The sequence below is a fragment of the Zosterops lateralis genome, assembly GCF_965231275.1.
Source record: "Zosterops lateralis genome assembly, chromosome: 2".
Classification (NCBI taxonomy): Eukaryota; Metazoa; Chordata; class Aves; order Passeriformes; family Zosteropidae; genus Zosterops; species Zosterops lateralis.
Window position 1 is genome coordinate 34,157,839 of NC_139763.1, and position 15,683 is coordinate 34,173,521.

The 15,683-nt window shown below is 43.3% G+C and overlaps 1 protein-coding gene across 2 annotated transcripts in view; it reads right to left on the reverse strand.

The window, feature by feature from the left end:
* Nucleotides 1-15,262, reverse strand: part of SLC9A7 (solute carrier family 9 member A7) — a gene marked incomplete at its 5' end in the record, with an annotated part of 67,853 nt that extends 52,591 nt beyond the window's left edge. For both annotated transcript variants that reach the window (XM_083885239.1, XM_083885238.1), the window contains one exon: nucleotides 14,986-15,262. In XM_083885239.1, coding sequence (XP_083741365.1) covers nucleotides 14,986-15,262 — 277 coding nt within the window. The remainder of the gene's footprint in view (nucleotides 1-14,985) is intronic.
* Nucleotides 15,263-15,683: the final 421 nt, after the last annotated feature.

The following is a 15,683-nucleotide window of genomic DNA, read 5'->3' on the forward strand; positions in this document are numbered from 1 at the left end:
TGCTCCTGGCATAACACAGTGCAGCATCCCACTCAGAATTGCAAGCACCTTTTTGATAAGTCTTGTCTGATAAGATAAGCACAGCTAGCAATGGAAAGTAGAATTAAAATCTAAAATTGCAAGCTTTCAATGAGAAATAAACAAATCAATCACACTTAGGAAGAGAGACAGCATGTGCTGTACTAGTGTGTCTTGGACTATACACCCTCTCTGAGTACTCTACTGTGCTTTTAATAAAAAGAGTATGTTACCCAATACTAACATTTTTTTCAGCCCAAATACTCCACAATATACTGACAACTGAATAAATGCCTGGGACAATCTGCCCATTCATGACCGCTAGAGTTCATCATTCCTACTTATTCTTCATCCTTTGCAGATGCAGTAATCCTTATGAATGCAGGCTTTCTTCAGATTGTAAAGAATGGCAATAAGGCCATAATGAAAATCAATCCAAAGAAAATGCAAGCTTTCAAAGCATGCACTGAGGATTTGCTGATCTGTACAATGGTCAGCTAGAAAACATACACATTACAAATTAAACACGAAAATGGTTGAAATAGAGTAAAAATGGGCTTATGAAGCACTGCAACATTTAAGTGTTGTATTTCAAAAACCCCATGTGCTTCTGTGTAAAGTTTTTTCACAGTACATTCCCTCCCAAATACACAGAAGGGCTACCTTTCCCCATTCCTTTTTATTTAGGGATCAGTAACTCACAGAAAGAAGGAATGACAAAAATAGAGATTACAGATATGCTGAAACATAGTTGCAGGTATTGTGGAGCTTTCTGCTGCTTCTGTACAAAAATATGTTCATGTCAGGTCCTGAAAATGATGTGTTCTGGAGCTGCAGCAATTAAAATAGCTCTTGAGAAAAGAGAAATTATTGCTGCAATGCCTATTCATGCCAAGCACCTCAAGAGAATTACTGCTTGAGTGAACCTTTCCCCAGTAGGAGACAAACCAGCTTAACAGTGCTTTTGCTAGAGCCCAACACAAATAAAAAAAGTTCCTCCCAAATTCTAAAAATAAATTACACAATTGCAAATACAACCCTGTAAAAAGACTTTTTTTTTTTTTCTTTTAACAAGCTGTATCAATTTAAGCAAGAGTAATTGTTATGAAATATGAGCAGGTTAAGCAACAATGAATGGGAGATCAAATTGGATAACAGCTCCTTACAGTGAAGTGTTGCCTAGCTGTTAGACTTAGGTATAGAGAGCCAATTTTGGGATTGGAGCTAATTATGGCATTCTATTTGCTGAGAAAGCAAATAGACTCTTCAGACTACCATATTCTTCTGGAATAAATAGCTGTAATATTTCAAAAGGAACAACAGAGCTTTGGGGATGAGCACAGCATTATCATTGCTACCATAATGTTTCAGACTATGAGATCCAGATGGGTGCAGGGAAAGTGTCATATTTGTTATAATAGCAAAGCACTGACAAAAGGTATGCTCAGTTGTTCATGCTAAATGATGACAGACTGAACTGCCAGATCATTGGGAAAACAGACTGAACTGCCAGATCATTGGGAAAACAGAGTTTTAGGCTACCAAGGTGTAGGTCAAAACCACAGCAATTTTAGGAAAAAAAAGTTGTCAGACAATATTATTACATATATAAATTCAGATATCCATTATCCTGCATAATCACTGGTCACTACTCAAGTATTTGCTTTGAGGACTGGATTTAGTTTTGATTACTCTTTGTGTAAAAGACTGTATTTTCCAGCAGTCTAACTGGAAAACTTACCATTCCATTCTGCTGAAAGTTGACACAGTGTGCCACAATCCTTCTGCTACAACAGTAAATAAAAATTTGCACCAAATCAAATGGAAATAAAGGACTGAGAGGATCTTGCAACATGAGTAATGCACAATGCCCAATATTAAGACACTTGTGGCAAACACCAAAACCCCACAAGGCAGGAAACATCAGGAAACCCCCCATTAATTGTTTTACCTATACTCAGACACCCTTGAAAAAAAAATTAGTCACCTCTTTTCATAATTGTTGACTAGAAAAAAGGGGCCACAAGAAGTGACTCCACTTCTCTGTGCCAGGTTAAGTCAGCCATCAGGAACTCCAGCAGCCCACACTCTCTAACTTGCACTTCTCCCATAAGAGCCGTGGCAGCTGCCTGCTTTGCATGGCTGTTATAAAGAAAAAAGTACAGATTTGTGCAAGCACAGGTAGATATGCAAAGTCAGATCATGCTTAGCTGGGGCCCTGTGTGATCATTACAAGATCACACAAAGAGCCTGCACAGCATCAACTGCTTCAGAGTAGAGGTTCTGCTTTTCCTGGAACTGCAAAGACAACACTGATGGAAATCACCGAGTAAGGACAGAATCACAGCTTGTGATCTGATTCAGCGGTGAGTTTCCCAAGCAATCTTGAGCAAACCTTTCCTGTTGCACTTCAGACACAGTATTATTTTCCATCTTGAAGAGGCAAAAATTAAAATGAAAAGGTTTTACAGTGCTTGGATACTTGGTATTTCATGGAGCTGTAAATACACACAGACACATTTTTATTTCCATCCCATATAAACAGGCAGTGATAAAAACTGGGTTCTGGCTGGTGAGCAGCATTAGCCCAATTATTCCCCTACTGCCTGCTATCATACAATTCCTGTAGGTGTACCAAGCAAGGAGGAATACAAAGAAAAAAAGTAGCAGCATAAGCAGATGACTAAATAATTTTTAAAGACTGAGCAATTTACTTGTGTTGGTTCAGAGATGGTGCAACTGATACTGACTTCTGAAAACCTTTGTCACTATATACCTCAGCAGCCAAACCCCAGTCACAGCCAGGACCCCTTCCTTAGTTAAGTTCCTGAGAGAAAGTGTTCTTTTTCAGGATTTCCTATTTATTATCTCAAAGATTTTAGGTTACTGGACTGTGACCCACAAACAAAGTAGAAAGGTCAAACAAATAGCACAGAAATATAGCAAGGAAAACTAGAGCAGTAAATCAGAATTTTTTTTTTTTCTTTGCAGAAAAATTCTAATTTTTTAGCCATTGATTTGCCACCACTAAAAAATTTCATATCCCTTCCCAAATATTTCTGTTCTCCCATATTCAGCATCTCAGTCCATTTCAATAAGCCTGACTGAGTCTTCTGCCTTCATCTCTCTCTGCAGACACAATGTAGCCAAGCATTTCTCCTTGGGGTACCTGCTGCTGCAGGAATCTGTTCTGTAAGTTCTTCTGGCCACATTAGGTGACTTCTTCTTGCTCACTGAAGTTTACAGCAAGACTGCTTGATTCTCAAGCCCATTAAATCACAGATTTAATGTGATTTAATCGCTAAGTCACAGATAAATTTTCCTGGCCAATGCGACCAGGAAATGTCTAACAGAACATGTCCTGCAAATGTGACATCCCAATAGTAACTCCTAATCCAAGGAATTTGGTCAGTCCAAGTTACAGTATGAAAATGAGCTTTGTTCCAGACATTACACACATTTAAAAAATATGATACTGTTTTAAAATTAACTTTCCTTAACTTTGAAGCCCAGCATTATGGAATGGACCTCTGGCAAGCTGCTGCTAACAGAAATAAGTAATGTCTTCCCAAACCTTTTTAAGAGCTCTACAACTCCTTCCTGGTTGCACCAGCCCACTGCCTCCAAACCTCAGAAAGCCCCTGTTTGAGCAGGAACTTCCCATAAATCTGTGTCTGTCAACAAGCTGCTCTTTCAAGCCTCTCAACCAATAAGGGAAATACAATGTAACAGGAAAACCACCTCCAGTAAGAGCAGTTAAATTTAGGAATATACCTAACTATTAACTGGAGATGTATCAGCTTTCCACCAGTCATATATTTATCTCAGTATATGATTCATGGACTTTTTATATTCTCCACACAACATACACTCAGTTTATGTATCAGGACAATTGAAAGAAGAACATAACGTTTAAATCCAAGTTTTTCTGGAGTAATTAAAAAAAATGTCACATCCATAAGTAAAATGGTCAAAGTCAAATGCAAATAAATACTGTTTCCAATCAAGTGAAGCATCAGAAATCTGTCTCTGCACTCAGACAGAGTATTACACAAGAACAGGCTATTCTGGAAAGTGAGCAATTCAGCTCTGAGGTGTGCATGTTGTGTGTGGGTGAGCACATGGGTCAAATGTGATCTGTTCAAGGATCAAAAATGCCATGCACATATTGCATCATTTGGATTCTGGACATAATTACAAAGGTTCCAATTATTGTTCTTATGCATTGCTCTTTTCTGCACTTGAGTGTTCTGAAGATCTTGGAAGCTTTAACTTACTGAAAGATTGGTTTCTTTAGAAACTTGTTATAAATTTGTTACTTATTATAAATGTTACAAATTAACTCAAATTTCCTTGCTGACTGTTCAAGGAAAATTCTGTAACCTAACCCTGGTGGTAAATAGTTTCAATGGCCCAAGTTTTCTTCTCATAGCTGTGAAATCTATACATTGCTCATGAGTCAAACTTTTAACCTTTTTTTTTTAAGGTATAAGGGCTAAAAACTAAGTCTTGGTCTTGACACAGTCTATTAGCAAGTTAAAAAATGTTAGTTTGATTCTTATTATGATTAAATGGTCCTAGAGACAGTGATATCTTTATCTTTCAGTTTACTGAGGACAGCTGAGAACACAGAAACAAAGCAAGAGAGGGTCAGGGAAAAAGGTTTCTTATAAAACAAACAGTGTTATAAGTATTAAACACTCCTGTGCCTTGAGAACAAGAACAGCAAAGGAGCCAATGTTGAAATGAAAGCCTGCACTGTAGATGTGTAGAGAGACATAGGAAATCATGCCTTACTCATATGTTACCTAGAAATAACTCCCACAGCTTAAACAGCTTGCAGGTGAAGACAAGGCACAGATAGTTTCATTAGTGCTCAGGGGAACCAGTCTCAGTGATGAAGACTGTGGTAGCAGGAGAAAGATAAAAATTACAAACTCTTTCAGCCATTCTGATATTGAACCAATCTTCACATTCCCATGAGGCAGGGAAGAGAGCAAAGGTTTTTAGTTTAAACTAGAGAAAAAAAGTAGGTCTGGCGTATGAAGAGGAATCCAGGCTGTCAGCTTTAAATAAGCTATTGGATGCACCATGGGGAGAAGTAAAATAACAAGGAAAGAGTATTGAGTTTCCCACAAAAAAAGCAGGCAGTCAGCATAATACAATTTCTCAGAGAGCTAAAATACATGATAATAATAATACCCACAGGAACCATTGGAGAGCAAGGCTTATGTATCATCATCATATGAATGAAGAAAGAAGAGCAAAAGGAGGTTAAATATTTTTATAGACATCATGCTCCAAAAAATTGTGGGAATCTCAACTTTCTTTTAGACCTGTGGTAAAGGCAGCACCTAATGCAGAAAAAAGGCTTGTGGCCTGGTAATAGAGAAGTAAAGACAACCTCTTACTCTGGCAAGTGAGCTTAGCAAACCAAATGCTTCAGAGGCAGATTTTAGGGTTGTTGGTCTAGTTTTTGTTTTAAGAACATAACTATAAGTTTAAGCAGTATCTAGAAGATTGAGATCCTGATCCTTAGCCTTAGCTTTCACAGACTAAGGATAAAGTGATCATAAATGCAGGGTAGATTATGCTTATACCTCCTGCCCCAACCTGTCAGTCTTTAAAAGAGGGGCTATATCATATGTATGAACAAAAAAATAATGCAAAGTTTCCCCTATCTGTAATTAGGGTTGACAAAACACTATCTAACATCATAAACACCTGGTGCAATGAGATTAGATATTTGTGTTTGAAATACAAAGAACAAAAAATAAATGTAACTGTCCCATCTTTTATACTTTGGAAGAGAACCCAAAACCATTAGGATCAAAAAATGAAAATGTTGAAATAAGTAGACTCGAGCATTTGCCAGCAAAAGCAATAAACTGTTTTTATGGCTCCCTGAGGAAATGGGGGACATAATCAAGAACTAAGTATCACCATGATATCTATGTTGACATTTCTCTGTTTCATGCAGGCACATGTATAATCAGACTATGCTGCAATTATATTTTGTTACTGCAGCTTAACAAGCAGATCATCATTAGGAAATCACTCACTAACTCATCAGTCACGTAGTGCTGAGGAAAAGATTAGTTTTATATCTATATATCTCTGTAAAAGATAATCAGAAAGATTGTGTGTGTGTATGCACATTGCTTTAACACAAATGAACATGGATGAAAGAAGGTTAAAAGTCTCTAGATATAAAAATCAACTACCTAAACCAATTTTTGCCACGTCAGGCATACTGCTGTGCAGAGCTCAAAAGCAATAAAGGTTAGCCTGAAACAATGTCCTGACACTCAGCTGCCTATATAAAAGTCTATTCCAGCATTAAGGTTATTTCACACACACCAACATGTCTTCAAAATAATCATCTTCTTCCAAGAATGATACACTGTAACCCATGTCTGGTGGGAATATGTTCCCTGTAAGACACTAGTATTGCAGATAGGTATGAAAAAGTCACATCCTTTATGCTGTGCAGAATTTAAAGATGACTCTGAAAGTATAAATCTTCAGGACAAACCAAACAAGAAGTGCCCACTTGAATTTTGTGGGCAAGAGGATGTGGAGAGGATGCTACAGCCAACCCTGCCAGGCATGTCTGTGGAAGGTCACTTACAGTCAGCTTCCTCTTCTCTTAATATATAACATTACATAATAATCAGCTAAAATACCAAAAGATAACCCAGGGGAAACAATCAGGTGGCACTTCCCCAACAGAAATAAGCCTTTACATCTGTTTTCTTCTTCCATATCATTCCTGTATTTTCCAGACAGTGCAAAACTGCAGTGTAGCCAGTGATGCCAACTCCACTCACTGCTCTAATTCTCCTGCGAACACTCCTTCCTCCCACCTAGCCAGGAAGCCCTCTGTGTTTGCCACTTTGAACTCTTCTAGGGAGCTTAACTTCTAATGGCTACTTTGAAAGCATAAAATACACAGCAAGGCTAAAAGCCAATTAAAATAAGTTGATATTCACTCACTAAGAAGGCATTTTAAGAACAGTCAAGTTTTCCATGGATAAGGAAAATCTTTTCAGGAGAAAGGCCACAATCAGTAAGTACAAGGAAGACTGTCATAAAGGAATGAGAAATAGGAAGGATTGTACAGCAGTAAAACAACAGCAGAGAGGGATATGGCACTTAAAATGCAGGTCCCCTCTCACTAGTGAAGGACTTGATAGCTAAGAGGTATATATGTGGGGGAAATCATTTCTTGGTGTGGAAGCACAGAGCACTCATTCTAATGGATTCTGAATAAAAACCAAAAGCTAGTCATAGCCATGAGGGACACCTGCTATTTTTAAACTATCATCAGTTACAACATCTTTCTGTTAGTATCTCATATTCAAAGCAATGGCAAAGGTTAACAGCAGTTTTCATATTTAATCCAGTTCTTGAATTAATGGAACAGCCTCTGAGCTTCAGAAGCAGTAACTTCATTCCCGGTGTGTTGGCACCACTCATGGACGTGGCATGCCCTGCTGCAGAGCTCACACAGGGAAGTCTCACATGTAGGTGACACCAAGCCACACAATCAGATTTCTCTTCACCTACCTACTGATGGCAAGAGATGCAGGTGCACACATCACACTTCCATAGACAGTCAGCACATAAAAGACTGTCCTCTTAGGCACAGGCAAGTTAATTACATTTTAGAACACATTTGCAGCATGTTCCTTTGTTTCCATCCCTTTTTTTTCTTTTTGTAAATAACAGTCCCCCAATTTCATAATAAAAGAGAAGGTGGACATGTCGAACTTACTTTAAAAAAATCTCCTCAATCCTAACTTATTGTTTTAGGTGTAAGTGAGAAGTGAAGACTGCTATGGAAAGGCACGGCATTCTGAATAAGCAGACCACTCTGTTTAAACATTTCCACAAATCCAGTACACCAAGACCCACAGCTCTGCTGTTCAAACTCCCCTCTCCAAGGAGCTTACAAGGTAACAGAGGAGGAACCAGTAATACACTTAAAATATGCAGCAGGTATTCTAGTGGCTTCAGCTGCCTTTAAAACCATCTACTACAGACCTATTTCAATGAGGAAGAGGCATTTTGAAAAAAGCTGCAAACAGAGAAAGTGGCAGCTGTGGAGAAGTGACCCAGGCTACAGCAAGCCAACAAGTCCCACCAGTGTGGCATTAGGGCCAGGACCCTCCCATGGCTGAGCTGCTGTGCCATCAGGGCTCAGTGTAGCCAAGCCCACAGACACCCCTGGCAGCAGTGCTGCACCCACAGGAGCTGTGCCAGGAGAGGCTGTGATCTTTCTCCATGGATCACTCACACCTACATTGGCATCAAGAGAAACGAGGAGCTTTCACCCAGCCTTTGAAAAGCAACATGGAATATCAATGCCATGAAGAAAACAGGGGAAACCACACATCTCCTTGGGCTAAGAGCAGAGTTCATCTCCTCAACTTTAATTTAGAAGGAGCCTTCAGCTCTTTATCCTCAGTAAAAGGAAAAACAAACAAACAAAACAAAAACAAAAACCAAAAAAAAAAAAAAAAAAAAAAAAAAAAAAAAAAAAAACACAACACCAACAGTTTCTTCCACCATAGCTCTCAAAGCTGTTTAGGTACTTTTAAAGAAAAGTGATTTGTCTGATTTCAGGACATGGAAAAAAAACCCAAACCAACAGTTTCCCACAATTTTGCTTTTCTCCCTTCACATTCAGTTAATTGCAGGCTGAAATGCTTTTTAATAGGGGAGAAAAAAGCAGTGCATTTTAGCTAAATTATCTGTCTCTGGTAGACAGAAAAAATCTGAACTGCTAAGAATGACTGTGTATTTCTTACAACACTAGTAAAAAACCCTTCAACATAAATACTCTTCTAAAAAATTGCTTGTATCACATTCTTTCGTTGTAGACACCACTCAGTCTAAAGCAGGGCGAGAAAGGCTATATTCAGTATTTAATGGGGATAAAGCTTTAATCCTGAGTCACAGATAAGTACTCAGTGTTGGAGGGGAAAAAAAAGTCTACAAGCTGGTATTTCTGGCTTGGAAAGCACGGAAACAACAGACTTGAGTTAAATACTGAGACTGTGTCTTGAACACACAGGAACAGTTCAGCAGCCCAGTGCTGGACTCACAGCATTCAGCACGTAAGCAAGGAGAGCATCCATGGTACACAACACCTGTTTAAGGCCTAGAGAGGGACTGCAAAATATTTTTACTTCCGACCCCTAACAGGCCAAGATACCTGGTTCTGGACGGCAAACTCTGTCCTCTAACTGTTTTTTGTTTTTTTTTCTTTAATAATGGTGGAGCTGAGGTTCCTGTTTCAGATATCTGGTTTCTAGATCAGTTGAGGGTGAAGCTGCCACCTCTGCCTAATGGAGATAATGGTTGATCAGATAGCAGCAGATGGGGGTGGAAAAACTCCCTACCAGAAGCAAGTAAAAGGTTTCACCCTACCCCCTAAGATGTTTTGAACAGAGCCAGTTGGTAAGGGGAGCCAAACTTTCAGACGAAAGGAGCGGGGGAAAGGGCTGCTATGCACCCACACAGCAAGGTTAGAGGGACTGAGGATACAAGAGGATCATAGCTAGCTGAACCATGACAATTTTCTGTCACAGGGATTCGAGCCTTCCCATCACTGCTTCCAGAGCTATTTACAAGCTCTGCAGGAAACCACTCCAGCTTAGAGCCAAGGCCAACCCCTGGAAAAGGGAGCGTTTGGGTAAGTCAGAGGCAAGGCTTAAATCTGCTTCCAGTTGTGCTGGGAGCACACAGAGCAGAGGTCTGGGGTTCTCTCTAGTCACTGTTAGTGAGCACAGGACACGTAGTACTTCATAAACGTGTTTCCCAGGTTGCACAGATACCCCTAAACGGTGCCCAGGACTGCCTGTACAGGTGACCCAGAAGCACTTCCTGCTCTGTGGATAATTGCTTCCTGTGAAGGCAATTTTTGTGTTTGGAATTGAGGAAGGTTTCTTCTCACAGGAATTGAGACAGGTTTATTAAAGATACACTGCAAAGGAATAATTACTTCTGTTCAGCACATTTTAAAATTAAATTTCTGAAGGAACAGTATCTGCATTGTTCATTCTGTTTAAATGACCATTTACAGTTCATTACAGAAAATTTACAATGCAGTATTGTGAAATCCAGAGATAAGATTACACACTAGTTGCCACATAGATTTTTGTTAACACAGCCAAGGAAACTTGCACTATCACCTTTCTATGACGGTCTTCAAAACAAAGGCATACTTTACCAAACAAAAAGGAGACAGGTGAGAACCCAGGCCTCTCTCCCATCAACCTCTTGCCAAAAACATAGACCCCCAAAGACTAAGGAAAGAAGCACTGAGATGGGGACACCACCAGCATCTGACAAGTAATTCTGGGCATCCTGTTGGACTTCATAGCTTTTATATGCTCCCTCACCATCTCATTTTCTGTTTTCTCATCTAAACTAAGAGTAGAAGTCACTAGAGCTGCAGCAGATGCTCTGCATCTAGAAAGCAGTTCAGTCGTTGTGTTCTTTCAGGGAGAACCACAGGCAGACCTGTTTAGAGACTTATTTCTATTGCAAAGTAGTAAAGAAAAACTGGAAGTTGTTTCAAAAGGAATTTTCTGAAGTGGACAAAGGAAAACCTCAAGCTCCTACACATGGGTAACATTAATCTCTCATGGAACCACCTCACTCTGACAAGAAGCCTGTGCACCAGACATCAGGTTACCTCCCCTCAGCTCAGCACGCTCCAGCCAACACCAGAGCACTCACACAGGAGCAGAAGGCAGGCAGGCATGTGAGCTCTGCAGTACTACACAACTGGCATCTATCTGTTTGTGATAACTTTCTAATTCAGATTAGAAATGCAGTACATGCAGAGGAACACCTTCCCCCTTCAGCCTCTCTGTGGTTCCTACAATTACACGGTGCTGCAGAGCAGTACCGACTTGAACAGCCAGGTGTGTCACCAAAGGCTTCCTCATACAAAAGAAATCCAAGATGCCGTTTCTCTCTTCTTTGGCTTATGCCATGATCAGACGGTATTCTGGTGCTGATTTGACAGAACTTCTCATGAAGATGAAGTTAACAGACTAATTTATCTTAATTAAATACACTAATCTTATAGAAACAAATGAACAAAACCCCCAAACCCACAGAAGCAACAAAGCCCAAACCCACAGAAACAAAGAAAGAAACCCAAAATCACTGCCCAGAGGACTAAAGATGAATTGTACTCCAAAGATATTTCAGAAACACAAGCAATTATAAGCTATCCAGCTACCCCTGCCTGAAGAGCAGATCCAAAATACATGCAGATTAATAAAAGCTATATAGCATTTCTTCTAAATTTCTCTCACAAGAAAAATTTATATTTTTCCCACTCAGCCACAGGCCATAAAGCAAAGTTACAGAAAAGATTTGTATTACGATTAAAACATACTGAGCAGCCAAAAAAATTGAGCAAGACTTTCTTTAAAAGCCTGTAATGAAGTGATTTAAAATAATATTCAGGAAGAACAAGCAGGTTGCCAGAGAAAGGATAATGTTCTTAAAACTGGGTGCTCAGTTATGATCCTAAAATCTAGTAATAGGAGGCTTATGTCAAAGTGGCTTATTAAAAATCAAGACATTATTTTGCTGGCAGTAGAGATGAGTTAGGTCATCTCTAGCATGTGTAGATAGATAGTAGAATTCTAACAGAGAGCACTGCAGCCAGATGAGCTAAAAATAGACCTTTACTGTATCTACTCTGTAGATACAGAAACTTAGTCTGATACAGAGTATTCCAGAACAGATATAAGGTTTTTATCCTGAAGATTTACAGCTTCTCTCTCATTTGTGCCCCACAAGGGGCAACTGAAGCGTTATATTCCTCTTCATATACTACTTTTCTTTCACTGCACCCACGTCCAGTTTGCTTTTCCTTTTATCTGCAGCAGTAGCACGCGTGGCCCCCAGACATTCTAGAACAACCCACAGACAAGAAGGTACCTGATAGGATTGACACCTGTGCTGATCCATGGTGGCCAGTTGCCTGAATTACCACTTATGAAAAGGGGCAGAGTGGCAGTGATACCACTGGATCTGCTGAGAAACATCTACTTATCCAGGTGGCGGCCTCCTAAGGAGCAGAGTACTGGGGGGCCACCATCACTTCCCACCCTTAAATCCACCCTGAGCTGTCCAGGTGCATGGTCCATGTCCTGTTCCTCCTACCACATGGTGAAATTTCTCGGCAGAGAACCAAGAGACCTGCAAAGCCAAGTCGCCACCAAACCTCTTCAAGAAAAACGTGCCTCACAACACTTTATCCTCCAACTCATACCAACACTAAGAGTAAGCATCATAATCATTATCACAAGCTTAAATACATGTGTCAGCCAAGCTTCAATTCCCTTACTTCTCTGTTGTGGATTGGTGTTTGCTCAGGTTGTGTTGGATTTTTTAAATTGCTCCATAATGACTTGCATTAGCAATATTAGCAATACTGTTGCTGGAGCAGATGATATTTGGTAGTGTTTAAACTTCCACAGAGCAGCACCCTTGTTACAGTTTCAACACTACAATTAAATTCTGTTTAGCACTAATAGATACTTGTCTTTTAGGACTACAAACTCTTTCTTTGACATATTGCTTTATGATTTTGTTTTTAAGGCAGAGTGATCAAACATATGCACTTTAAATATATGTGTAGCTTGTTTTAAAGTTCATTTCTCAGCCAGTTATCAGCAAAATAGAAACCCATCTATCAGTTTAACCACTGTCTTTTAAAGAACAAGGAAGGAAGAGGAGATTTAAGCCCAGTTATCAAAAGTATAACAGAAAGTTACTACAGCACTTGCTAGGTTGTTCTTTTTGCTCTGTAGAAAGCCTGTGGAATGTTAAAGTGAAACCAGGTCTCAGCAGAGCTTTACCAGCATGGAGGTTAACCATGTTAGGTAGGAACTTAACTCACTAAACATGTTTCCTAGGATGCTTGCCATGAAAAGGCAAGAGTCCATTTGTTTGGGAGGAGAACAACATGTATTTTGATATAAAAAGGGGAGTCGTTTAGAAGGCAACTATATTGAGGAACAATCCATGAAAGCAAAATTAAGTGAGGGCACATATAGAACATGTAATAGTTGGAGCCAATTATTCTTTCTTCTGGATGCTGCCAGTGAGGCTGAAAGAGATATAGCATACTGCCTTTCCTAAGACAAAATTTCAGCATTTGCACATCAAATTGGGATCCTAACACCCCTTTCACAGATCAGGAACTGCATATTAGAGCAAACTAATTTGAGTTTAATGAGAGGCAGAATCTCTCCAGCCGAACAACTTCTCATTTCCCACACAGCTCATCAAAACACAAACCCAAATGCCCTTGATGCCCTGACACTTGTACTGCATGCGTTAGCACACTCACATACACAAGATTTTCAGCATAAACTAAACTACTGAAATGACCATAAAACATCATAAATGAACTTTCCAAAGGTGACAACGCTAGTGTAGTATCTAAACATCTTCAATTCCACCTTACCCTGTCTCTTTTCCAATCAATACAGACAGTTAATCTACTGTCTCCTGGGCACTCTTCAGCTGCTAAGCATTATCATACCAGTACATAACTTACTTATATGTCCAGTTGTTTTTCATGTCGGTTTTCAGCAATGAGCAAACGTGAAGTACACAGCAATGCAGCAAAGAGATCAGTGACTAAGAGCAAATTGGGATGGTTTAAGAGAAGCATCAGCAGAGGAAAATTCCACTGCTTTGCAAGCAATCACTTAGCTCTCAAGAGCAGTAGTACTCATCGGGGAGGAAATGCTTCACTTTCCCCCTCCACTCGAGTGCTGAATTTCTCATGTGTGGTTACCCTCAATATGCTTATCCCGACCAACATCGGGCAGGTGTTTCACACGGTTCAGCAGGAACAGATTCCGCTGGCGAAGGAGAAGTGCCCCCGGCGCTTCCGGCAGTAGCCAATCACCAGCAGACAAATAATTTTTCAAATGGATGGCTGCTCTTCACCACAACCCACTATGCTCCGTGTAGCAAACTGCACACCCAATACAACCGTGGAGTTCCCCGTGGAGTGAGGGCTCTGCGTCCCCAGTCCAGGCTCAACTGCCGCCCCTCGCTGCAGGCACTGATAGTGCCAGGAAGAGCAGACCAGCACCATTAACATTACCCAGCAGAGCCCAGCTCCTCCGGACCATCAGCCCCACAAACGCAGGGGAGACACACAGTTTCTCCTGAAGGATTTACTTTCCCTTAACTCACATCCACCGAGAAGAGGGGCCTGGAGTGAGCGAACTCCGATCAGTAGAGCCCTCGTTCCACCAGGAGGGCTCGGGGCGAGCCGGGAGCAGTGTCAGGCTGTCAGGCCAGCGTGACCGCGGTCGGTCGGGACCCGCAAACGCGGCCCGCGGTGACAGCAGCGCGCCCACAGCCGGAGCGAACCCGGACAGAGGCTCAACACGCTCCTTCCCGCGTGGTGCGGCCACGGCGAGGGCAGCGAGATGGCGCTTTCCAAAGTCATCACTGCAGTGACCTGCACGGCTCGACACTCCGTGCTGCTGGAAGGACGGCCGGCAGCCGCCTTTTTGCGGCGGGGAAGGTTACTGGAGCGCTGTCCCCGGCACCACGGCCGGAGCGGCGGAGAGCTCCTTCCCGCAGGACAGCGCACGGGAGGCTGCGCACCGCGTATCCTCCTCAGCGTCCTTCTGTCCCCAAGCCCTGCAAAGGCGCCGGCGAGGGGAGGGGACCCGGGAGCACCGGCGGAGGCGGTGGGGCTCTGCGGCGAGGGGCTCCCCTGCCCGGGGCTCGGCCTACCCGGGCCCTCCGCCCGCAGCCGCAGGGGCTCGGTGCTCCCCCGGCGGCACGGAGGGGCGCGGCGGGTACCGGGCCCCTGCCCCCGCCCCTGCCGGCACCTGCCGGGGCTGACACCGGGGCTGACACCGGGCTGGGCGCGGGCGGGGCCGCGGCCCCGGCGGGACTCACCGTAGATCATGGCCAGGCCGGTCTCGTGGAGGAAGCGGACGCGCCGGTGTTTGAAGAGCCAGATGGTGAGGATGGTGAGGGTGAGGAGCAGGATGAAGGTGAGCAGGCTCACGCTATCCTGCCGGTGGCTCTCCTCCGCCTCCTTCTCGGTGGCGAGCTCCTCCATGGCGCTGCTGCTGCCGCCGCTCCGCTCGGCCGCCCGCAGCCCCCCGGCTGCCAGCAGGAGCAGCAGGAGCAGCGGGAGCGGCGGGAGCCGGCGGCGCAGGGGCTCGGCCATGGCTGCGGGAGCCGGGATGCCGCGCCGCCCCGTCCCACTCCCGCGGCGGCGCCCACGGGCACTGCCCACGGCCCGCCCGGCCGCCGGGGGAGGGAGCTGGGAGGGAAAGAAGGACGGCGGGAGGGAGCGGCCCCGGCGCACAGGAGCCCGCCCGCCACCGCCTCCCCCGGCCCCTTAAAGGCGCAGCCCCGCCGGCGCTGCCTCGGCCGGGCAGCGGGTGCCGGCCCGCCGGGAGGACGCGGCTGTTTCCCCCGGGCCCGGCCCGGCCGGCCCCGCTGGCGGAGGTGCAGGGGTGGGTGAGATTCCTGCCTGTCCCCGCGGGGCTGGCTCTGCTCCGGGAGCTCCAGGCGCCGCCCCGGAGGCGCGGGCAGAGCTGTGGGCAGAGCTGCGGAGCCAACCTGTGAGTGAGCGGCCCTTACAC